Source organism: Larus michahellis, chromosome 2 (genome assembly GCF_964199755.1).
Source record: "Larus michahellis chromosome 2, bLarMic1.1, whole genome shotgun sequence".
Lineage (NCBI taxonomy): Eukaryota > Metazoa > Chordata > Aves > Charadriiformes > Laridae > Larus > Larus michahellis.
In genome coordinates, this window is record NC_133897.1 from 39,054,716 (window position 1) to 39,080,212 (window position 25,497).

General features: G+C 42.5%; 2 protein-coding genes across 8 annotated transcripts in view; one reads left to right on the forward strand and one right to left on the reverse strand.

Moving 5' to 3' along the window:
• Positions 1–17,454, forward strand: part of WIPF3 (WAS/WASL interacting protein family member 3) — a 38,869-nt gene extending 21,415 nt beyond the window's left edge. For 4 of the 6 annotated variants that reach the window (XM_074574931.1, XM_074574934.1, XM_074574935.1 and 1 more), the window contains 6 exons: positions 7,689–7,821; positions 8,486–8,614; positions 10,128–10,883; positions 12,478–12,624; positions 13,325–13,426; positions 14,347–17,454. In XM_074574931.1, coding sequence (XP_074431032.1) covers positions 7,689–7,821; positions 8,486–8,614; positions 10,128–10,883; positions 12,478–12,624; positions 13,325–13,426; positions 14,347–14,387 — 1,308 coding nt within the window. In that variant the 3' untranslated portion in view covers positions 14,388–17,454. Of the gene's footprint in view, positions 1–5,890; positions 6,258–7,688; positions 7,822–8,485; positions 8,615–10,127; positions 10,884–12,477; positions 12,625–13,324; positions 13,427–14,346 lie in introns of those variants that run through there. The other 2 variants (XM_074574937.1, XM_074574936.1) reach the window with 2 other exon arrangements.
• Positions 17,455–17,988: 534 nt separating this feature from the next.
• Positions 17,989–25,497, reverse strand: part of SCRN1 (secernin 1) — a 41,296-nt gene continuing 33,787 nt past the window's right edge. Inside the window, exons 6-10 of one of the 2 annotated variants that reach the window (XR_012585509.1) lie at positions 24,480–24,645; positions 22,588–22,768; positions 20,415–20,574; positions 19,682–20,143; positions 17,989–18,608 (exon numbers count right to left, since the gene is read on the reverse strand). Coding sequence is in view for 1 of the 2 variants with exons in the window: in XM_074574938.1 (XP_074431039.1) it covers positions 20,416–20,574; positions 22,588–22,768; positions 24,480–24,645 (506 nt within the window). In the remaining variant the exon portion in view is untranslated. Of the gene's footprint in view, positions 20,144–20,414; positions 20,575–22,587; positions 22,769–24,479; positions 24,646–25,497 lie in introns of both variants that reach the window. The other variant, XM_074574938.1, reaches the window with a different exon arrangement.

Sequence of the window (25,497 nt, forward strand, 5' to 3'; positions counted from 1 at the left end):
CTAGGCGGCGGCTGGAACGCCGGGAAGAGATTTATAACAACTTTTGCAGGGTCCTTCCCTTGCTAGAAGTTGAGGAACGGGGCTGGCGCAGACACAGCCTATCTAGGTACACACATTGCTCCGTGACCTTTTCAACCCGGCAGGTTCAGACTGACGAACTGTGTGCGATGGAGACTGAGATCACGGTTAATCATTATTGAGCTGGGCGTAGATGGAATCGTGGAAACGCTGGTCCTGTCATTCTCTTGAAACAATGGCTTCGGTAGCTGCCAGGAAGCTATTTGGCAGGTCCCTTCATATGAGTTCCCTCAAAAAAAAAAAAAAAAAAATGTTGGCTGGAGAGTGACCCCTCGCATGGGAAGCGTTTGTAGCTCAGCTTGCTAGAAGGCTGAGAGATTGCCGTGTTTACCCAGGTAGACCAAGTGCCAAGAATTAATTAGTTTCATCCTATGCTACACAGCAGAAACACAAGAAGCGGCTCTGATCTTGCGATTGACTGTGCAGGTGGAGTCTTGCACCGTGGCGAGGTTTCCCATAATTAAAAAGCTTTAAATCAGAGGTCGGGGCTCCATTGTGAACAGATGAACCAAATCTCACACGTACCAGATGTCGCAAGTTTCTTTGTAAACGAACAGTTTAAAATGCTTAAAAAAAAAAAAAAAAAAAAAAAAAAGTCATGTGCTTTGTTGTTGAGACTTGCTGAATTTTTCCTTAAGCTGGAAGGGGGGATTGTTTTGATTTTTTTATTTTGCATTTGACTATGCCTGAGTGAAACCATACCTGATACATATTTAAAGTAAATGCAAGAAGGATGGCAATGTTTTTCTCTATTGTACTTCTGTTTGTGACTTGCGGGAAACTAGGCTTATTTTATTATTTTAATAAGCTCCTGGTCTTTGTTGCAGTTGCATTCCTCGGCACATTCCCAGGGGAGACTTTAGCTGCCCGTTTGAGAATTCTTTGTAGAAGTAATGCTCTTGCCTGCTGGCCAAACTGCTTCTGCTGCTGATACAAAATCGTGAATTCTTGGCATAATTCTAATCTAGTAAAGGGGGATTGATCTTGGGAAAACAAGTTCCTCTGGCATTTCAGATTTCATGTTGGGCTACAGATGCATAGATGACTCCTGTAATCCTATGCTATGTCAAGGAAGACATACTGGCTAGCTTACACTGAGATTTCTTGTCATCTTCCATATTCTACCTTGTTCCAAAACAACCTCATGCTTTTAATAACAAATTATGACATTGCAGTTTCTTTGAATGTTCTGGCATTTTACTGTCAATATTATTTTTTTTCTGTCAATTCTGTTTTTGAAAAGGATGCAGTCTTTTAAGAGTTGAATTCATTTGAATGCATTAGTCCTGATCCTTACAGGGATCTCCTTATGGAACACTTGTGGTCAGCAGCTTGTGGTTAAGTGGAAGGAAGTTAGGGAGTAAGTTGCTCGCAAGCAGGTCTCTCCTATTCTTAGTACATTCTTTTCCATCATCTGTGTTCCCAGATGGGTATTTTAGCTGCATGTTTGCCCTTAACAGCCCCTTACTCTATGTCTGTGTCCTTCAAGACTGTTGTGAGCACCAACCCCATGCCTGGCGTTCCTTCAAAGGAGCAGGAGCTTTATGGCCAGATGGGGACCCAGCCATCATCTCTCCCTCCATGCCCTCCTACTTGGAGAGCCTTGTTGTGCCATATGGGCGGTGAGAGCACTCACCGTCCTTCCTCAGATGATTTACCAACCCCAAACAAGCTGTGTTTTCCTCTCGATAGTCTTAGCCATCTCTCACATGACGCACACACAGCGTTACACAGCTAGCTTCACCTTTATTGTCCTCATTCCTGAACAATCCCTATTACGTGAGAATTCCAGTTATTGTTAATATAGGAATAATATTTGCGGGTTTTTATTATATTTCCATTTGTTCAGGCTCTTCCTTGATGCTTTGCAGGCCCTTCAATTAAGGTTTAGGTGTTTCAGTTGTCTCTCACTGTTGATGCACGGTTTCTTCAGCCAGACTTGGCACTGTCACCATCACGTCACTGACTGCGTTGCCTACGCGGCTAATCCTGATTTTGCCCTGTCTGCTGTTCTGCATGCTGGTTTTAATTGTCCATTGCCATGTTTGTAGACTTTATCTTTTTCATTTCTTAGTTTAAGTCTCTGAATCATGTCAGATTGGATGCTGGAGAAGGCCAGGACTGGCCCAGGAGCTCTTATTTTCATAAATGAGTGTCTCTGGGATCAAGCATCCCTTATCTTAGTGCTTTCTGTTCATCTTTCTTTATCTTGCTGCAACATCTTTCCCCTTCCTCAAAAGCCAAACCGGAGGCGTTGCGTGCTGCACCGGTGGAGATCCCTTGCCTCAGCCCTTGCCTGTGCAGGTTTGGCCGAGCACAGCAGAGAAAAAATAGTAAGAAAGCAAAGGTTTGTTAAGGGATGTCCTCAGACTCTTCTTTTACTAAAATATACACTGTGTATGCCCTCTGCCAGTGTGTGTGCTTGATCTCTGCATTGAATCCTTTTTTTTTTTTTTTTGTCTAGGGGGAAAAGATTGGGCATGGGAGGGAGAGGATGGGTGATGGACGCCAGATTCACAGAAATAAATGAAATTGTCAGCAAAAGAGAGAGTTTTCTTTCTGCCCATAATAAAATACTGCACATCAAATTGATTGATTGATTGATTTTTAATTTTATTGGTATATGTCTCACTAAATAGATAGATAGTTGGGGATAAGCTAAATGTATTTTGACTTCTTTTTTTAGTTTTTTTAATCTAGTTCAGATGGATAAATAAATTTTCTGCACAGCTGTATTTCCAATATTTCCTATAAAAAGTGACCGGGAGAGGGAATCTACTGTGATGATACAATTCATTACATGTTAGGCATATAAATACTCAATACTATAAGTTCTCTAAAATAAAAGAGAATGGAGTGCCTTTGGATGGAATTGTGCTTTATTTTATCTTACATATGGCTCCTACCTATTATAGAGCTGGAATACTGGATCCTCTTTTCCCAAGTAGCTGATTGGGAAACAATCTGAAACAGAGGTCCGTGACTGCCTGGCTACTGGATTGCCCAGACGGCTGGAGGTACATTTCTGATGCAACTGTCACGTTTGTGAAGATCTACCGAATACCCTGAAGTATTTTGCAAATTCAGTAACGAGCGTATTTAAAAATCAGAGTGAATATAACTCATTTATGGAACAGTGTATGCATCCACTGTGACCTGAACTACCTGCCTGGAATCCAGAAGATTTCCCCTTTTCTGTGTGCAGGGGTGCTCTTTAAAATCTGAAATTATAATTAGTACTTGCCTGTAATTGTACTACTATATTGTTTTTTTTCAAATGCCTGGTGACCTCTGCATTTACACCATTTTAGTATCTGAACATGTATACCTCTTAAATATTTTAAGTATCATAGGAGCCCAGAGGGTAAGTTGATGCTCCCATCCATCTTGCAAGACATAAAGTGATTTTCCGAAGGCAATGCAAGTACTGCAGCAGTAACGCACCCAAAAGTGGAGCTCATTGCCATGGATTTCAGTCCGTTGTCTTTAAAGAAGTCTCTCCGGTCTTCATTTGTCTGATACAACCCAGTTTAGGGTGTTACAGTTGTGATTATTCAGGGACAAACTTTGCATGGTCCATATATGCAGTGTAAAGGGAGTTGTTCTGTTAAACAAAATGATTCACTTTCACAGAACTCAAAACTGGAAGAAACTGTCAGGAACCACTGGCTGCCTCCCCGCTGCACTGCGGGGTGTTATTGCATGTCGGCAAGTGGCTCTGCGTGGGGCCCCATGGCTTGTGCTTCACAAAGAGCGCTTCTGCCAGAGAGGATCAAGCCTTCATCTGAAAACCAAGAAATGGATCATCTGCTGCCGTCTGCAGCCCTTTGCTGCGGGGAACGGTCACTCCGGCTGCTTCCATGCTTGCCGGTTTCTAATCGGAGCTTGTCTGGCTGTGTCTTACGTTAATTCACCAGATGCCTGGCTCTGGATTAACAGACCTGGAGTCCTCACCATCATATCCCTGTAAAGGTTTGTGTGTCGTGCAGGCAGACCAGCCCTCGGATAGACCTCAGGGCTGACGGACCAGACTGAGCTGCCGAAATCTGTTTTCCTCCAGCTTTTTGAATATCACGTTAGCTCTTCCCTGTACATCTCCAGTTTTTCAATGTTATTTTAAAGATCCGGAGACCAGAAGTGAACTTGTAATCCCATTTTTGCTCGCATTATGTTTCCTGAATGGATAAAATACATCCGAGGAGTGTGCTGTCCCCTCTTGCCGTGGCATTGTGCTAGGGGTCTGGCACTCTTGCGCACTTGCTGGAGGCCACTGCCAGGTTCAGGCTCGTGGCACTCTGGATGCAGGCTTCCATTCAGAGGTATGGCCAGAACTTTTCACCCAGTCATTTTCAGTTTTACACTTGTATATTGTGCATTTTCCTTTTTTCCTTCCCCCCTGCCCAGCAGCGGGGGAGCACGTTTTGCATGTGTTGTTCTTTTCAAATGGCCTCAAGTTGCAGTGATTTGGTGCCTCTGTGTAACCGTGCTGTCCTCCTGCATTTCTCTGCCAGTCTAAGTTACCACCTGCAAGTTTTGAAATGTTGGTTTCCATCATGGATGATCTACAGTCTGGAACGCCACTCTAAATATTGTGATTTAATGGTATTTTCCTGTTTACAGGTACTTTGGAGACCTGTCAGGCACCCCAAACATTGATCCTACACCTTAGCGAGTGGCATAGCTGAGGGTGTAATTTAGGACACTAAATTACAGAAGACAAAAGTAGTGGAGTTTGGTGAGATGAGAAGGGAATAGTTCTTTTATGTTCAATGTTTACGTGTCTGGTTTGTTCCGTTCTGTTCCCAAGTAGGTATTGAATGTGCTATGCTTTGTGCCTGAAATAGTAGCAGAATAACCTAATGGTTACTAAGGTAATGAGAACCCACCGTTCCCTTACCAATTCATGTAAATAAAGTATGGAATTTAATTTCACTCTGTGTTACCTGAGGCAGCTCTGGCATCTGATAAAACAAATGATCTTCACATTCTTCTCCAGCTTCCTTTCTGATTTTCATTGAAAGATTGAGATGTTTCTCTTTTTGGAAATAAATGAGGCTGCCCTGCAGATTGAGGGGGGAGGTGGGGTGGTAGAAAGTAGCCTACAAATTACGTCTTTTGTTTTGCAGCTGTTTTTCCTCTGTGACTCAAAATATATTTGTCTTTCTGCTGAAACTCTTCTGCATGTGATTGGGATTGAAGATTTGACACCCATGAGTTCCTCTTTTTATTTTTCTCTTGATACACAACTTTAATATGTTTATTTGTGCTTGTCCTTGTGCTATGGACTGCAGGCATGGCATGAGTGTGAATCCCACATTAATTTCTTAATCAAAGGAAGGAAGGAAGGTTCCTTTCTGATTGTGTATCCAAAAGCAGTATGGTAAAAACAAGAATTTGCAAACGCAGGACACCGGTAGGCGAGTGGGTGACACACTTACCTGGTGAAATGATTCTTGACAAGAATTGTCACTGGCCTTGGGAGCGCAGGCGGCAAACAAGAAATCCGAATGAGCTCTGACTGCTGTGCAACCAGGCAACACTACACCCCAGACCATCTTGACTTTGTAATGGAAAAAGAGAATCCGTATTAAGCTACTCAGCAGCTGATTAATCACCCGAGTCCACCAGGCTGGGCATGGAAGATTGTATCGCTTACCTACAGGAGGAGGTGGAAGAAGCAGCTGGGGCATAGGATGGAGTTTTGCTTGAAGTAAGGGCATCTATCGCGAGAGAAAGGCAGCTTGTTACGCTGCATTATGGGCCTGCAGAATAGTGTTCCTGCTTTTTTTTTATGCTACAGCTTGTGAACAAATTAGTATCTTAGCCATGTTAAAGTCATATCAAGTCATGAGTCCCCTGCAAACATAAGGTGCCACAAGTAGGGTATTTTAGCCTAATAGCTATTTGGATATCAAGACTTTATGCTCAGAGAAATGGATCGAGGCAATGAAGTGGACAGCTGGCATACTATACGGACACTTGAACCGGGAAACGAAAACACAGCTGCTGGATCTAATTTTAAACATAGGTCTTGATCGGATCCCTCTAGATCCTGGTTGTCCTGCTACAACAAAGTCAATAGTGGGCGTAGAGAGGAGTGGAGTTCAAGATACTGGTAAAAAGCTTTTGTGGGAAGGGGAGTCACCCTTGTTCCAGTTATGGTGTTTCCATTTTTCACAGTAAGTATTGTCAACTTACAGAAAACGTGAGTGAAAATAGCTTCTGGCTGGTACATGGTCTAATGCTGCTTACACAGGCAGCTTTTCTGGGTTGTCTTAATGGGCTGTGGAACTCGCTGTCCTGAAAGCACAAGGGCAGGCAGCGCTGCTTCGAATTAGGAAACCATGTAACAAAATAGGGTTTTTTCCTAATTTTTTTAAACAATATATAGTTACAGTATTGGTCACAAGATTATAATTATGCGTTTTTACATCAGGTGTCAGGAATGCAGCGATCTGGAGTGCCATCTAGTGGGGCTCTGCAAATCTAGCGTGCCTTTTATTATTTTTTTTTTTTAGCAAACACAAAAGTAACAATTAATATCGTACCGGTATAATTCTTTGTTTAGGATTAGCAAGTTGGACATTTTATTAATTCAGCAGCTGGTTAAGTATTTTCACGTTTCTCTTTTGCTTTCAGAATGCTATTTCCAAGTTGTGTTTTTTGTTTGTTTTAAAGCGTGACGGTATTGTTCTGCTTTATTATGACTATGATGCTCAAATTAAGGGTTATGGAAACATTTCTGGTATTCGTTCCCTTTGTGAAGTTAGCTAACCTACGGGAATTTGCAGTAAGTATGGACACATGCGGCACATTCAGCTCTTCTGTCGTGAAGATTCCTCTCTGTTAGAGCACTCTGTTAACCACGGGATAGGTTTAGAAGTAACAGCTTTGCTGGTTTATATCTGCTTCAGGAAAGCAAAACATCCAAACTTTTTAAAGATTTCTTTTTTTTTAAATAACAGGAAACTTAGGTGAAATAAGAATAAAAATATTTTGGGGGTTTATTACAAAACTTCAAACTACAACCTGACTTTACATTTACGGACCTTGATTAGGCTAGAAAAGTTACTAAAATATAATGGTATTCTTCTAAAGACAGTCTACTCAAACTGGTGTATATCTCCAATACAGAGGTAGTTTAAATTAATTAATGATTTAATTCAAATATAAGTGCAGTGTGCAATTACCTGTCCTTTTTCCTAAGGCAAAGTGGGTAAAGCAGAAGGATGTTTATTCTAAGGGGACATAGAAAACCTTTGTTGTAAAGAATTGCAAATAGAATGAAAAGAGCTAAAGAGAGAGGCAGTCAGAGCTGGAGTTGTGGGGGCAGACACCGTAAGTGGCCAAGCAAGAGGTCACGTTTCATTTAAGCGTGTCCCCTAATTGCCTTTCAACTGTATTAGCACAGCTAGTATTGGATTCGTGTTATGTTAAAACTTTCAGGTTTCCTACCTCCCACACAACTGCATGCTGCTCTTGTTCATTCGACTCAAAAGGCTTTGAAATGACAGCTGCCGAGGATGGTTTATTTCAAAGCTTCTGTCCCATGTTTGCTGACGTGGCCTTTCTAAGCATGTATTTTTGTCTATTGCTCTTATTGTCAACAGGCAAGTTCAGAGATACCAAAATTGCGAAAGGAAGACCAAAAAGCACGAAACGCGCTCTTAGCTGATATCCAGCAGGGAACTCGCTTAAGAAAAGTGACTCAAATCAATGACCGCAGCGCACCACAGATTGAAAGTAAGTTTGTGTTCCTGCGTAAGGTCCCTGGGTGAGCGTTGCTGAAGCCTCACTTGTGGAGGTCGGCTGGACAGTTTTCAAGCTGAAGGGCAGGTTTGAAGTCCAGCAAAGGTCTGCATCTTCACATGGCTTTAGGATGCCGAGGGGACACTTTCTAAACTCGCATCCTGCTCCAAGATCAGGAACTATTAACACTTCATAATAAGTCTATAACTGGGTGTCACCTTAACAGGCATACCTTGTCCAAAAAACAATCCTGAATGATGAAATCCTTGAGTTTCTCAGTAAAATATGTTTTTAAGCTGGAATAGTTGGCTCAGGCAAAAGAGTTGGTTTTTTACTAGATAAAATGAACAAAAAATGCCAAAGAATTCTGGAGTCATAAACTCAGTGCAGTCTAACACTTCTTGCTGGTGTCACCATTGGTGTGAAATTAAAAAGCACCAGAGGGTGCTGTGCTCCAAGGCACGGGTCAGAGAGTAATGGCAGTTTACTTTATGAATAGTAACTTTCCTCCCTGAGCCTGCCCAAAGAGGGAAAACCCTGGTCTTGACGATGTTTGTTGGTGCTAAGTCTTAGCAGTCTGAGGGCAAGGATGAAATGACTTTCTGATAGATCCTGGGGTTTTTGTGACTTTTTTTTTTTTTTTTTTTTAAAAAAACAGAACCCAAAGGAGCAAACAGAGATGGAGTTAATTCAGCCATTAATAAAGGTGGCTCTCAGCAGCCTCTGGGAGGCTTGTTTGCTGGTGGCTTTCCTGTTCTCAGACCAGCAGGCCAGAGGGACGTGCCGGGTAAGGGCTTAATTTCTATGAAAGAATAGCTGGGGGGAATGGCGATTTGGTATGAAAGTACTTCGGGGTTAGCTTTAGTGACTGATTTTTATTATGAACCCTTAATTCATCTTGTGACCACGGAAGGCTCAATTAATAACATGCTTGAAATCATCTTTCTAGATCTCGGGTGCTTTATTCCTTAAAATGTCAATAATAAGCTATCTCTACATAGGGTAAGAGAGAGATTGAATAGATTGTACAGAGTTTTAATGGAGATTTTTTACATTAATGAAAACTTTTGATTGTGCCTTGAATAGGCACAGTTGAAATCTGAGCTCACCAACTTCCGCACAAATGCTAAGTCATTATTTCCTTCCCTTCATTAGCGTGTGTTTCTATGGTATTACAGGTTTGCGTGTTAACTTTAAGGATTTATATTTAAGATTTCTGTCCTCTGGATTTTATAAAGTATAGCTTTGATCCAGCAAGGTAATTTACTGACCTGAAAAATAAGGTGCCTGTCACTTCACAAGGACAGGAGGAAGGCATGTGTGGGAGCCCTGCTGCTGCTTTTGCCTGGGGAAGCGCCAGCATCAATGAGGGGTGACTTTTAGAGTCACAGCGATGGCCTCTGGCGCTGTTGGGCAGCTGGTGCCTGCTCAGGCAGCACGGAGCAAAGTGGGCATTTGCGGGAAAAGACAGAACTTGGCTCTGCCTGGGCCGTTTTTTCCTGGAAGGCAAGCCCGAGATGCGCAGCACGGCTTGTGACCGGGCTTCCTCACGTAGCTTCAGCTGCAGTAGCTACTTTGAGTTGCTCTTGTAACTGTGACCGTGTCTGTCAGCCTATATGAATATAGAACAAGATGCCTTTTTTGACATCTTGCTTTGTGAAAAATCCTTGACATTTACTCAGGAAAATACATTTTTTTTTTTTAAGGCCGAGTCTTTAGGCATTTGCTGTTGAACAGAAGACGTTTGAACCTGTGCCTTCTGGAAAGCCTTTGAGGCACTACTTTTAAGAACTTGGCTTTTATCCATGGGATTGATATTTATGTAACATTTGTATGAATTTTTTAATCTTAAGCAAGTACTTAACTTCAAGGATGCAAGGTGGTCTGTGTCAACCTGCTTGTGTTCTTTGAGGCCTTTTCACTAGGACTTGATTTCTCCAAGCAGACGGTTCATCCCTGTTCAGCGGGCTGTGCTAGGCAGATGAGGCTGACATGAAGGATCCCAGGCCCCCGCAGAAAAGCTCCCTCTCCTTAAACTGTTTCATGTTGCAGAAACTGAGGAACAGGGAGTGGAGCAGGGTCTCTCAGCAGGTCATCTTTAGGCAGAGTCCCTGGTTCCCACTGGCATACATCACCTCCTAAGCCCTGTTACAGCAAGGGCAACCTGTTGGATATGAGATGTTTTGGGTGAATTAATCGCTCAGGGTAACCTCTGGGGAGGGAAAGATGAAGAGCTTGCTCTTTGCGCTGTTCTGTGAGATCAAAATCCTGATGTCATCTATGTGATACATGTTTTTCAGCTGGGAGGCCTGGGCAGCTTCCTGGAGTCCGAGCAGCGGCTCCCAGGACCTCCAACGCACCGAGCAGCAGCGCTGCAAAGGCGAGCAGCATCCCCTCACACCCAGCTGAAGGCCCAAGGGCAGCCATCCTACCGGAGCCTCCCAGCACCTCCAGAGCCGCAGCCAGCCCCGGGCGGCCCAGCCTGCCCGCTCCCCCTCCACCGCCTCCTGCTTCCAGCAAACCTTCCCTCACTTTCCCCCCTCCTCCCCCTCTCCCACCTCCGGCCGAGCGCCCTCCCAAGGGGGTCTCCCCCAACGCTGCTCCTCCGCCCCCACTCCCACCTCCTCAGGCTGACAAACCCACCAAGTTTCAAGGGGGTGCTGCACACTCGCTCCCCGCTCCTCCTCCTCCTCCTCCGCTGCCCCTCGTGCCCCCCTGCGGGTTTCCCAGCAGGACAACCGATTTCTCCGCTGCTGCTTCCTCTCCACCTGAAGGAAGGGACTGTCCACCTCCCACACCACCACCACCACCTCCTCCTCCACCCCACACGCACTCCTTGACCTCAAACAGGCTCTCCTTTCCACCTTCCCCAGCCTTTAGCACAGCTCTTAGCACTGCTGACATGCCCCCTCCACTGCCCCCCAAGTCTCCCCACCTGCTGTCACAGTTCCATAAGCCAAGCAGTATCCAGTCCATGCCGCTTCCTCCCCCCCCCGGCCTCCCCCAGCCCCCAGGGGTGGTGGAGACCAGGAAGAAGAGACCTGGCCGAGGCGCAGGTGAGAGCAGGACGTTCGGAGAAGGGAGGCTTTTTTCTCTCTTTGGCCAGCGGGGGAAATCGCACTGGCGGCTGGAGAACTTGGAGGGGTGAGGATGAAGAGCACATGTAGCAGGAGGGTGAAGTCCATCAGGTGGGAGGAATACCTGCAGGTCACATGGCGTCTAATGAGCGTGCAAGACACCAGGCTCTTCTTACTGCTGGGCACACATGCCGTATAGTTCAATCTATGATTCTTGGAAGCAACATGGTGATCGGTGAAAGCAACATTTTAGGACCGCTGGGCTGCTTTTTGCTTTTGTGTTGGTGTTGATGTGTCTCCAGCAGTGCAATGACTGAGCTCAGGAGTGGTCTCCTAACAGTCTCAGGTAGGACAGCAGAGTGTACACCATCATGTCTGCTGGATCTGCAGCTGCTCGAGTGCCAGCCTACCCATGACATCCCTCTCCTGCTGTACCCATGCAGTCTGGAGCAATATTGGCAATGGCTGGGAAATGTTAGAGGAGAGAATAAAACACAGACGGGGCAGCTACAGCCGTAGGTGAGCAAAAGCAAGTATGGATGCAGCCCTCTGCTCTTCAACAAAGAGGAGCAGCCAGTGCCTCCTGTGCCCAAGGTGGTTGGGCCAAAGGTTTCGCTGACTACTTGGGCAGTGGAGATATTAGCTAGTGTTTCCTTGAGCAGATGGTAGAAGGAACTTCTATCAGACTTCTCTGATATAATGACAACAATAAAATAAAAAAAGAGCCTAAATCTGTGTGGGTTTGAGAAATGGAGACAGCTACTTAATAAGGAACATCTGAAGAGAATGTTCTGTACCCTGTGTTTTAGCAGCCAGATGTCAAGAGAAAAAATTACAGGTTCCCTTTGACAGCCATGGGGGAAAGGCCATGTGAGTACAGCAGATCAGGTGCTTCGTGATGGTGATTAATGCTGCTCAAAAACTGCCTCATGAACTGTTATTTTATCAAGATGTCTGTTTCTCATGGTGGTTCAACTTTTGAGGTTTCTATATAATTAGCCTGCGTTTCTCTTGGTTATCTAGGGGGAGAAGCAGTTTTGAGAGGCTGCTAACTTGGAAGCCTTGGGCTTCCTCCCCCTTACACAGTTACTGTGGTAGGTCTGCCCAGAAGATATAAAATTTGACGGCTCTTGCAACTTCTCAGTGAAATGCACAGGAATAATGGTAATTCTACTGTGTATCTGCCAAAGTGTCAGGAAATGATTTTCTTTTAGAGATACCATCTAGTGTGGTTGATTTTTTTGGTGTTTTTTTTTTTTTTCTTAAAGAAACTGCTTGTTCTTGTGAAAGTGAAAAGATAGTCTTCCCCTCCAGACTGGGACGAAACCATACTTCAGAATGTCAGACTTTGCCTAGAACTAGAACTAGCAAGCCAGCTCCAATAGTGACTTAAATTTAATACTTAATGCTATAAATCCATGGTCAGGCTTGACAAACAGCAGTTCTGAAGCTGGGTAAGTTTGGCCCAAATATTGCATTCCTTCTACACTGCCTCTGCATTTGTGCAAAGCTTACTCTCAGGTTTTTTAAGTCACGATGATGTTTATGTGCCGGTCTGCTGCTTCTTTTTAAGGAACCGGTGCTGGGAAGCTAGTCACACCTCCACAGCCACCAGCAAGATCGCCAACAACTGAACTTACGAGCAAGTCTGGAGTCTCAGCCTGGGCTACAGCTCATGACCCCTACCCACCACTTAAAAACGGAAATATGCACATCATTGGTAATATAATCTAAATTAGATCTCAGCCTTAGTTCATAATTTTAGTACAAAAGCCCGTGCATGTCTTGGACCTCAAAAACTCATTTGAGACTTTCTCATGGCAATAACAGGGTAGTTAGTATAACTAAACCCGTTAGAAACATTTTTGTACAATCTTATATAATGAGAGAAAATAAAGGCTTTTTTGCAAACGTTTTGAATCATCCAGTAGACAAGAAACGCATGTGCTATCTGCAAAATTATTTCAGGTTGTGAAAAGTTGTTGTAGTGTGCTTCTATTACTATTCTTAAAACCAGTTCATGGACATTTAGTAGCTTCAATCCTACAGAGCAAAGACTGCTAAGAATTATTTCTGTGGTCTGATGAATTGGCCTTTCATTCTTGCTTATAGCTAAATGGCTTGAAAAACCACCTAGGAATACCTCTATTACCACAATATTATCAATGCAGAAAACAAATGACGGCCAGAAGCTTAACTCTTTAGTTAGTAGCAGGCAGTGTTTGCAATTAAGCCAGACACTCGGACGGCTCACAGAAGTACTCATCAAGATTGCTTATATGGAATGAGCCACTATCAATTCTGGGGGAAAACAAGTCAGTATTTTTAATTGAAATTACCTGTGGCAATGTTCGTGGTTTTTTTTATTTTTACATATCTCTCTAACAGTGACTAATGTTTATTTCCCTGAAATTTCTCAGATGACTTCGAATCTAAATTCACTTTCCATTCTGTGGAAGACTTTCCCCCACCTGATGAATTCAAGCCATTTCAGAAAATATACCCCAGCAAGATAGCTAGAGGTAAGTGTGTAAACATGAGATAGTCTGATAATTATCCAATAGGATTAAAAACACGGAATTAAAATAAGGAACAGAAACCAGCATTAACGTGAAGAACTGGGTTGCTAGCATAGGCACAGAGAGGAATGGGATTTGTTACAGTGGTAACAGGGACCAAAGATACTTAAAAGCACTTAATTAATTACTTCGAAGTCTTAGTAGCTAAAAATAAAATGATGTGGCTTGACACACAGCCTGTGTTCTTTAGATTGTTGAATTTGCAGAGCCCTATTAAAAGCAGTGATGTCACATAAACGGACTTAGGCAGCTACCGAGTTGGGGTTTTTGCTCATGGACTTGTGAAATCACAACAGAAAGGTGACTCAATCCATGTCTTCAATTGTGTGTTTTGATTTAAATCCTGTGCATGGCGTTTTACACACCTGAATAACAAAGGGACTTAGTAGCTGAACCTTGTCAGGAAAGTAATGAATGAACAAACCTTGCTTTCCCCCCCCATCTTAGAAATTTGGCATCAGGTGTTTGTTGCAGGAGCAGAAGTTCATCTATCCAGCTTTGAAAACTGGTAGTTGAAGGTACCAAAAGTTCTCATGCCCGTATTCTGCTTTTTATAAAACCCAGCCTTTTCTGTATTATTAGATCAACTATTTATCTCCAGCTTTTCATTAAGTCTTTTTTGGTTTCCATGCCAAGGTACTTTGCATGACTTTTCACAGCAGCCTCAGTCAGTCTAAATTGTCTGCTGTATGATCTTACAAAAGATGGTTTTGCTGAAGGGCTACAGAGCATGAGCTATATATATAGGTATATGTAAGGGCAGGAGATAAATGTAGCATCCCTGATGTAGAACTGCATCCGAAATACATATCCAAAAAAATACATCTGTCTCCTCTGATTAAACCTGTCCTATCTGTTTACAGATCCCTCTAAAAATCCTCCATTAAGAACACATGTGAGATGAGAAGAGTCTTCTGATCCTCTCTGGATTAATATTAAAAAAGAACAACATGAAGATAACATATAAAACAGAAGGGGTCCCCAATACAGTGATAGAGATTATATTTGAATTGCAAGTGCTGCAATGTTAACATTTCTACAAACTGGAAAAGCAATCTAAATGACGCTTTTTGAACTGGGCTACATACTACAGGAATGCTACTACAGGCTTTTAAATTATTGTATATAGGTGGATATTTTTTAAGGAAAGCAGCATAAAAGTTAAATTCTTTGTAGTGTTGAAACGATACTTATTCTTATCATGCTGACAGATGTTACCTCAGAATACTTTTTGCATTACGTGCCTGTAGTTCATTTTTTCCCTCTTCAACCATCATTTTTAATTTTTTTGGAAATTCTCCAGTTATTATTGAGACATTTTTCAATGAATTATCAGAAACTAACGTGCTACCATTAGTCCCTTTGTATGTTTCTTCACTTCTTCTATTCTGCCTGTCCTCAGATTGCATCAGAATGTCACTTTGATGAACAGATGGGCCCACAATCCTTTTCTCATCAAGCACGAAGAGGAAAGAGATGACAAGGAGCTGTGGCTGCTGTTGAGCCTCCCTCCTATTGGTTACACATCCTTATAGGATAGTCTCTGAAGAAGCCCAGCTGGGTAGGGTGGTCATGGACTTGACAAAGAAGACAGAACTTTTCCAAACTGAAGGAAAAGAAAGTTGTTCTACTAGAAGGAAAAAAAAAATGGTGTATGTGAATATACATGCCATGAAGTATGTATGTAAGGGGCACGTGTCTCGTCTTTTCCTGCTGGCAAAGTGGGTATTTACGTTTGTGTGACAGACTGTCTTTACCCAGCAATTAGGAGGCCTTTGGATGAGGAGTCCAACACCTAAATTTTGAACAGGCAACTAGAGCTACTGTCGTTCAGCCAGCGCAGCAGTGAGGATTCATTGTCCAAAATACACCACACGGAACAAGCAGTCCCCAAAGTTGTTGTTCCCTTGAATAGAGTTGGTTAAAAAAAGTAACAGCCTAGCAGTGGACAAGACTTGAGCTTCTGCTTTTAAAATGCAGCCTGGAGTAAGGTCTTTGGATCACAGCTGTTCGGATCTGATCATAAGATGTCTATTTCCGTCAAGAATTACCCTTATTTTTGTGCATTTCACTGCATTAAGAGGAGTGTTGCTAGCAGGTTGAGGGAGGTGATCCTTCCCCTCTGCTGTGCACCGGTGAGGCCACACTTGGGAGTACTGTGTCCAGTTCTGGGCTCCCCAGTACAAAAGAGACATGGACATACTGGACAGAGTCAGACAAAGGCCCACTAAGATGATGAAGGGACTGGAGCATCTCTCCTATGAGGAAAGGCTGAGAGAACTGGGACTATTCAGCCTGCAGAAGAGAAGACTCAGAGGGACTCTCATCAATGTGTATAAATATCTGAAGGGAAGGTATAAAGATGGAGCCAGGCTCTTCTCAGTGGCACCCAGTGGCAGGACCAGAGACAATGGACACTAACTGAAACACAGGAGGCTCCATCTGAACATGAGGAAATACTTTTTCACTGTGGGCGTGACTGAGCGCTGGCACAGGTTGCCCAGGTACGCTGTGGAGTCTCACCCCTTAGAGATGGTCAGAAGCTGTCTGGATGTGGGTCCTGGGCAACAGGCTGCAGGTGGCCCTGCTTGAGCAGGGGATGTTGGACCACACGACCTGCAGCCATCTTTGCTTCCCCCATCTTGTAGCTTTCCTGGGTTCCTGCACTTGGGTCACAACAATGCCACGCAACACTACAGGCTTGGGGAAGAGTGGTTGAAAAGCTGCACGGCAGATGGTTGACAGCCAGCTGAATGAGCCAGCAGTGTGTCCAGGTAGCCAAGGCAGCCAGTAGCATCCTGACTTCTATCAGAAATAGTGTGGCCAGCAGGACTAGGGAAGTGATTTTCCCCCTGTACTCAGCACTGGTGAGGCCGCACCTTGAATACTGTGTTCAGTTTTGGGACCCTCACTACAAGAAAGACATTGAGGTGCTGGAGCGTGTCCAGAGAAGGGCACAAAAGCTGTTGAGGGGTCTAGAGCACAAGTCCTGTGAGGAGTGGCTGAGGGAACTGGGGTTGTTTATCCTGGAGACAAGGAGGCTGAGGGGAGACCTTGTCACTGTCTACAACTACCTGAAAGGAGGTTGTAGCCAGGTGGGGGTCAGTCTCTTCTCCCAAGTAACAAGCAATAGGACAAGAGGAAACTGCCTCAATTTTCCAAGGGGAGGTTTAGATTCAATAGTGGGAGAATTTTCTTCACTTATCAACCATTGAACAAGCTACCCAGGAAAGTGGTTGAGTCATCATCACTGAAGGTATTTAAAAGACAGGTAGACATGGCACTGAGGGACGTGGTTTAGTGGTGGACTTGGCAGTATTAGGTTAACAGTTGGACTTGATGATTTTAAAGGTCTTTTCCAACCTAAATGATTCTGTAATTCACCAGCTTGCAAAAGGGCACTGCTGTTCCACGATGAGCCTGGTGCTAACAGCCAGGCTATTTACAGTTATGACATTAATTTATATAATTGCCGTAAATTCCCCTCAGCTGCAGCTGTAATAACATTATAGATCACAGGTGAAGATCTTTCCCCACAGCCATACCTTTGAACAAAACTATTTGGAAAAGACAGGTAACTGCATCTTTACATATCTCTGCTTTTCTCTTAGTTCTTCCAACAGCTCAGTTGTGCTACAGCTCCTGCTCCCACACACATGAACGCTCATGGTGTGGAGATGGTGTAAGGGTGAGAATCTCTTTACCTGTAGGACTCTAAGAACGCATCATTAGTCTTTTTCTAGCCTATTATACCACCTTGCTGTACATCATGTGAAAAGAAAAAAAAAACACTGATGCTTTGACCAACGCTTACTATCACTGTCATTATTATAGTTACTTGATAAATATGCATGAATATATTAATAAGCAGAGGTCAGCATATACATTGCTTTTCAAACAACTGGGAGAGTTTAATACTGCTTTGAAGAATATTTTGTTATAGTACTATTAAAGGTGACTTATTGTTGGTTCTCATTTGTTCTGGAACTTGTGTACTACTACGTAATAAGTACCTTCATAAGGATTTTAAAACTACTTAATGCTAGACTACGTGCCTGAAGATACCTAAAGGAGAAAAAAATTTACTCCTGTTTTTATTACGATTAGGGGTACTTTAGAAGTAAACAGCATTTTTCAGGGATTAAATTAGAAACCCTGTGAATATTTGCAAGCGTTGGTGAAGTGTTATTTCCATATATACTGAATTGTTCAAGATCCATTGAAGCTTCTGAAGTTGCTATTAGCTGGAGATAGAGAGAATCACACTGGCTGTCACCCAGCAGCAGCTGGTCCCAACTAGTCCCACTATGTCCTTCCACTGAGCCACAGCTGTGCTCAAGACCACTGGAAGGTTTAAGACCATGGGGGTGTCCGGTTTCTCAAACTCATAGGACTAGAGATTGCACTCAAGCATATTGCTGTAGCACAGTTTTGTGGATTGTTTTTTTACGTGTACTATGCAGGTGAAGTAAAAGCAACATACTATTAGAAAATTACTACCTGGATCACTGTGCTGAAAACAATTTATTAGTTCTGTCATATAAGCAGTTCCAAATAAGGACATAAACTCCCACACAATAACTGCAAGTGTTGGTTGCTTCTTTCTTAAGAAACAGACAAATACAATATAATATGTTTTTAGGAGGAACACCCTCTTCTTTCATCTTGCCTCCCTCCCAACTCTCAAAGGTTAGAGATCTGAGTTGTGCAAAAGAGCTGTGTGAAGTGGTATATCCTAATTTTTGCCCTCTGGATGGGGCAATCATTTTATCCCTGTTCTCCCCTTGTTCACAAATATCCAGATACTCATGTCAGAATTCAAAGTACTCAGCAAGCAACAGCTTTGAAGTTCAACATGATGTGTGTTAGTTAAGTATACTCTGATGAAGAGTATTTTCCATTCCAAAAGTGGATTTCATGGAAAACCCATTTACTTCAGTTGTGGGCAGTTGGCAAAAGCACACTGCTCTTCCAGCTGGCTTCATCCAGCACAAAACCCTCTGAAATGAAGTGTGTTCCTTGCAGCCCCTATTCTGGCTAGGCAGAGAGAAGTTTTAGGGTTTACTTGCCTATTTTCTCCTTCCCTTATCTCCATTTCCAGAATAGCTAGGCACAGGAGCTGTTCCTGTAATAGAGAGCACAGGAGGAGTGTATTGTGAGCAGGAAGATTATTACGTAGGCCATAAAAGAAAATATCTTCATGCTGGTTTTCTGTAAGTGAAAAGGCCCAATGTTTTCTTGTCCAATTGCCAGTTGTCATACAAGGCAATACCAAAGTAATGGGTCTGAATGGAACAATTTAATAAAATAATTCTGGGAATGCAGAGTGCCAGTACGGCAATGACTATTTCCCTAATGCACAGCTCTTACAGTTTCAAGTTGAGGTGTTGCTGCCTTCTAAGGAGCTTTTATTTCCCCAATAAAAAAAGTCTGTGGTTCTTCACCATCCCCTTCCCTGGACAGTGAAGCATTTTAAATCCATATGCTAACTTCCCTTATTAAAGGCATGGATGTCTTATCTGAACCTCCTGTTAAAAAAAACCCAACCATCTTCGCATGACATAGGAAGCAGTGTTCACTGGTTTTAATTCTTAATGCATTTGCCCAATCTCACTTCTACAAGAAGAAAATACACGAAAAGCAGGTCTGTCTGTAAGACTGTCAAGGAAGGGAAGCATGCTGCAGAACTGCACTTAATATAAGGAAGCATAATACAGCCATTTCTAAGCCTAACCGGTTGGATTGCCATACCCACCAGTAACTCACTGGTACTTCATGACTGGTGGTGCTTCGTGTGGTGATGCTCACCACAGAGATTACTAGGAACTGTTCAGCAGTAAAAAGGCAGAAAGATGGAGAATAGTCAGGTATTGATCAATGTCCAGCATCTATTCCCTAAAAAAATTCCAAATTTGTAGCTTGTGTATAAATATGACACTTTAATAATTGCATCCTAAGAGCCAATAGGTTATGTAGAGATGTCTTAAGCATCCAGGCTGGCTCTGCATTTTAGTACTCAGTACTAGAACGGCAGCCAGGTGCATTACCAACACAAGCTTCCCTAAGTTGGGTGCAGGTGAAGGCAAAACTTAATCTGGGGGACCCAATTGTGATAGGGCATAATGTCAGATGCTGAGTTACTGTAACCAGATATGCCCATATGAGGCTGGTACAGCAAGGTGAAGAGCCAGGACTTACCTTCCTGTCCCCCTCATAACTGGGATTTCAACTCTACCATTCTTTGTATGAATTAGCAAGAAGAGAAAAATGCAAGTCAGCTTTGCTGCAAGCCTAGTCCTGAGGAATAGAGGACAAAACAGATTGCTTTCAATGACAATATGGCAGTTAGCCTTATGAAGTTAATCTTTGCTTTAATTGGTTGCCCAACATACATATTTAAACATTCTGTACTAAATTAGCCAGCATGCACACAGTAATTGGACCAGTCAGTGACTTTCTCCTTTCACTATATACATACACAAACAGGAACACCACAAGATTGGACAAAGGAAAGCAATTTGTTAACCGGATACAGCTAGCAAGTAACATTTTTTCCTCTAGAAATGTTTTTCCTGGAAATTCACAAGTGTGAAGACTTTCTTTCAAGGCTCGAAGAACTTTGCAGTCTTCCAGAGAAAAGGCTAACAATAGCCACCGTAGCTGAAATGAGATAAAATTCATTTAAAATCCATTCTGAGCAAGAGTGAAATTGAAAAAAAAAAAATTGCCTGCAATGTAGCCTAAGGAAAAGGAACTTTGGAGACAAATCGGAGCAGGTGCACTGAGGTAGAAAGGTGGCTTTGGACCCGATTCTGAACACCCTTAGCTTAGTGTAAAAGAGGAGGAGAATCAGAATCGGATCCAGCATTTCACATTCACTGAAACCTGGTACCAGAAAATCAGTATCTAAAGAATTGAAGTGTTTGCTTACTTTATTTGAAGAACTTCAGTTCTGTGTCAACACAGTCATAGAAAAGATCCACTACTTCAGCAGGATCCAGAACCTCTGTACGAGTAAGGATATCTTCCATTGCTTCTAAGCCTTGTTTTTCAAGCTCTAACATAATCCTCATCAGTTTCTGGCCTTTGTCCTAAAGGCATGAGACAACCAAACTCAATTAACCAGCAAAAAGGCGCATTAAAGCATTTTACTGTTCTCTTCTGTTATGGAGAACTTTTCAAGTATTATTAAAAACGAGAAAGACTTTCGAAGTACAAACTGTTTCTGTTAATAGTTTTTTGGATGGCTAAAAGGAACAGTGCTGGACACTTTATGCATTAAGAAAAATAACCAAAAAGGAGTTGCTAAATTTAAAGCAGGGAAGGAAGATGGAGTGAAAGATGTAGAGAGGAAAATGGTACAAGGCTTGCACACACGATGAAGATGTAAAGAGCTTCTTAAGCCTGTAAACCTGCAAACAGAACTATATGCAAAGACTAGAAGCCCTAAGGATTGTACAGATCATGGTATGTACATCTGTATCCCTCAGATCATCATCTGCAACATGATGATTAGATCTGAACTGCTGTGTGATGTAACAGCAGTAAGACTCCAGATCCCAGAGAAGGCTCTGTGTGTCATTCTGACTTCTCTTCATGTTTCTGGGCAGGAAATTCACTCCTGAAGGTGTCACTTTGTTTTATCCAGATGTTATTTAAAGTCTCCTATTTTTTTAATTATTTTTTTTAATGGAGAAGCACTGTTTGTTTTGCTTGCAGCTTTCAAAATTGAATTCCAGAAAAAAAAAAAAAAAAGAGGCATTCAGAATGAGTGACGGTTCTGAGCTTTCCAGGATTTATACCAGCATTTGTGCAGAAAGAGTAGAGCACCTAAGCTAGGCTTTAGGCTCTCAGGTGACGAGTTTTTATAGCATGAACCCTGATTAAAAGCTACATTTCCTTTTCTACCACAACTTTCGGCGTCACGCTGTGGGACTTTAACAGGCAAGAGTTCACAAGATGCTAAAATAGCTCTTCGAAGTCTTCCCTAAATCAGCATCTCGCACAATGCTATGGGAGCCAGCTGCACATTGACTCAATGTTACCACAGAGGCCACGGATTTTAAATTAAACCATTCCAAGGGATTAAAAACCACATCTAGCCAAAACTATGTTTAAATAAAGTTTGTATTAGCAAAGGTTACCATGGTTTCCTTAATCACTAATGGATAAGTCTGAATGCTGTTACAATCTCAGCAAGACTCTGACCTACCCAAATACACACAGAGGAAAACTGGAGAAAAGCAAGTCCTCTGTGGAAGTTCAACATGACTATGTGGGTCTTCCGCAAATTGCCCAACATACCAACACCAGCATGACTGGCATGCCCTGATGATCTCTCCCTCTGTTTTACTTTCTTAAAACCAGTTATCCAGTTTACTGCTGTAGTTGTAATTGCAAATGTCAAAGAACAGTTGCTGAACTACTTGCGCCATGACAGCAAAAGTTGTGTCTCAATCAGTTGGAAAAGCTGTACAGAATGTTCCCCTTCCTGCCTTTACTTATTCTGAAATTTATTCCCATAAGAGGTCTTCAACACTTTAGGTTTTTACACTGGAAGGTTTTCAGCCTTACAGTATCTGTTGTGTAGCACTGGAAAGCATCCTTTCTTCTTGCATGGCATTTTCAGTTAATTTTTACAAATTAACAGAAATGCATTAAACTGAGACTTGCAAAACTGTCACATCCAAATTTTTGCCTCAAGAAAAAACCCCTCAAACTATGTAGTTCTTAATCCAGCATATAATTTAAATTACAGCATTCCAGCCATCATCCTACCATATAATTCTGATACCATGTTACACTAGCATCCAGTGTTCCATGATCACTTAAAAAGACTACATACACAATGGGTACGGAACAAACTAATCAGCTTCTCAGTTTGACTTTTCACCTTGTAAAAGTAATGGAGGAGAACAACACTCAAGATAACCAAAAAAACCTATGCAGAATAGTTTGTCCTTCAGAGGGCGTCGTTATTCAAGCTAAACTCGGAAGGATTCTAAGAGTGTTCAGAGAATTTTTTTCAGTGAGTGACTTTGAAGTAAATCGTGGAGTTCGGAATCTACATTTACTTCTTTAATTCCAGGTCCCACAGCTCTTACCTGATCATTCTCAAGGAGAGATCGGGCCCATTCATGTGCCTTGTACAATTCATGCCTGCGATCAGGTTTCTCCTGGAATCGAGGTATCTTTTTAGCAGGATCATCATTGCCAAAAGAAGGAGACTGTACTTTTGGTACTAATTTTACATCATCAACAAAAATAAAGGGTTTAAATATGGACCTGAAAGAAATGAGAATTACTGCTTGCAGTAATAAGAGAGATTTTTGTATATGTTATTGAAATGTTCACCAGGCTATTTTAAAACAACATACAGAACAGCATAGGTAATTCATCTACACTAGGCATGGACTAGGTTAGAGAGTTGGTACTGGTTGGTGCCATCTCTCCTTCTCCTCCAGGTTTAGTTTTCATTAAAATCACAAATACACACTTCTTGTGGAGCGGGGAAGATTACATACCTTGGTCAATATCAGAGGATTTGGCATATAACCAGCAGCAATTTAGAATCTTATATCAAGGAAGGGGAGGGGGGGAAGACATAGCTACCAATATTGTGACACTGCTCAAACAACTTCAACGCTGAGTTTGGATCTAAACTCCAGAAAGAGACAGACAGACAACAAAACCCCAGCAATCCAGGATTGTCATTCCTGAGAATCTGTGAGTAGGTATTGGCAAGTGCATGGAGAAACTGCCTTCCTCCCCTTTAGATACACAGAAAAACAGCACCCTGCATTCTGCAGTAAAGAGCTACTAGAAGTGCAAGACTTCTGCAAAACATGATTAGTAATCACTGCCTGCATACAGTCAGCAGGCTCATTGCTGCAACCCTCTTCGTCACCGTCACAAAGCCTTGCTGACTAAGAGTTTATGTGACTCACTAGCTGCACTTAAAATAATGGTTTTTTTAATGCATTGAGTGTAAAATAATGCAAGAAAGGCCTCTAAAGTTTTTTTGCAGCTAGACTCTCCACCTTTAAAAAGGACAGAAATCCCACCAAAACAATTTGAAGCCTTGTTCCTTTTTATCTCAAAGGATTTGCATGAAATCAAATAAAAGTTTTAGTAAGCAAGCTCAAACTTCATACTTAATCCTGAAAGTCTGAGTTGCATAATGCAAGGTGGGTGGAAAGTCCCTTTGGCATGGATGACCTCTATAGCCCTTGGTAGAACCTAACACTTACTACCACTCTTCTTATAGGAGTGACTGTCAGCTGTTCAAGGGCACCATTTTTTCCTCCCCATAACCTCTTTAGCTCAATGCAAGTGGTAGATCTCCTGAATAACTGCAAGTGGTTTAGTTTAGACTAAACTATAAATTTCTGTGAATCCCAGGTGGATTCTGTTTAAAACACAAGATAATTCATTAGTTCTTTGATGATGTGGCCCATGACTTCCCTTATCTCTTCTGGTGCTTTCAAACAGAGAAGACCAGAAGACCTGATTTAAACCAACTGGAAATTGTCCCTCCAATAAAAAACACACTTGGGATACCTAAGAGTTGCAGATGGTTTACTTGGTTAACATTTTGACACTATTTAGACACTATTTGTTTCAGTTTTGCACCCTTCTGTTCAAGAGAAGTGACTAAAAAGCTCCACAACCACCTCATCTCAACAAGAACCCACTGGAAAGCAACTATGCTGGAATAATAGCTCCTGGGTCCTCCCTAAACTGCATTTACTCTAAAAGCTCTGAATTTGGGAAAAGTTCCAGATGCGGCCTTTCAGCCTAGTGGTGTCCACTTAGAATGCAGCAAGATGCAGTTCAGTAACACGGGACTGACAGATTGCACACCAACAACTACTGATTGTGTTTCTGGTTAGAACGTGCTTTTGAAGCATGTTCCAATTTGGGTAGCAGGGTTTGTTTAATACCTTTCAACCCATCACCTGCTCTGCACCCAGGGAACCCCAGTGCTGTGCCTTACCTTGAAGGGTCTGGCGTGCCAGTGAAGTAATGAACACAGGGAAAACTAGGGTCCTGAGGCAGAACACACACTATGCTAGCTGTAGTAAGGAAAGATTCAGAGTCTACACAGACACCGCTATCCTTGTCACGCAGGACATCGATCATAGCTTGTGCAGAAACGTCACCTGTATGAAGGGGAAAAAAAAAAAATTCCTGGGTGTTTAATGGCTTGGACCACAGGTAAGGATTTTAGCCTGAACAGGCTTTGGCCTAATATGACCAGTGACACTCGACATAGACATGTCATAAATCCCAGTTAATAGTTTCTATTTAAACAATATAAACCCAGAATGAACTTGCCTAGCTAGTAAAAGAGAAGAGTAAGAAGCATTAATTAGGCATTACAATTGCTAAGGAGGGAGAAATGTCATTAAAAAGGTATTTTGCAGGAAGAAGGCCATCATGTCTGTAACATCGCTTTAGCAATCACTATGAACAGACTACTTAGGTAAAACAACCATTTTCCTCTGAGAGGCTACCTCTACCCAAGCCCAGGCAGAATGGGAGCACCGTGATCTCCCACTTCTCATCTACTTCCATTAGCTCTCAAGTCAAAATTTTGAACGTCATCTCGCATTCACAGGTGTTACAGCAGCAGACCTAGACACCGAGATTTTTCTCCAAACCAGTATCTACAGGAATCCCCTGTTCTCATTCTGTTTCCTGCCTGTGTCTTACCCCAGCTTTCTCCCCATGGCACCTCTGTATTTTCTTGCATTAGCCCTTTGGCAGGTAGGGCTTCTTCCCCAGCAGCTTCTCAAACTCTGCACTGACTCACCCTTCCATGCCCGGGTGCGTCAATAGACCAGGAGACATGGAACAACCCCACAGCCTGCAACATTTGCATCCATAGCCATCTGTCTCTAGGGGCCCTGAGGCTTTTTAGTGCAATAATCCAATTTTTTTAAGACCTTTCACCTATGGTCCTTCAGAATTACTGTATCTGCCTCTCAGACACAAACCATGTTCCATGTAAC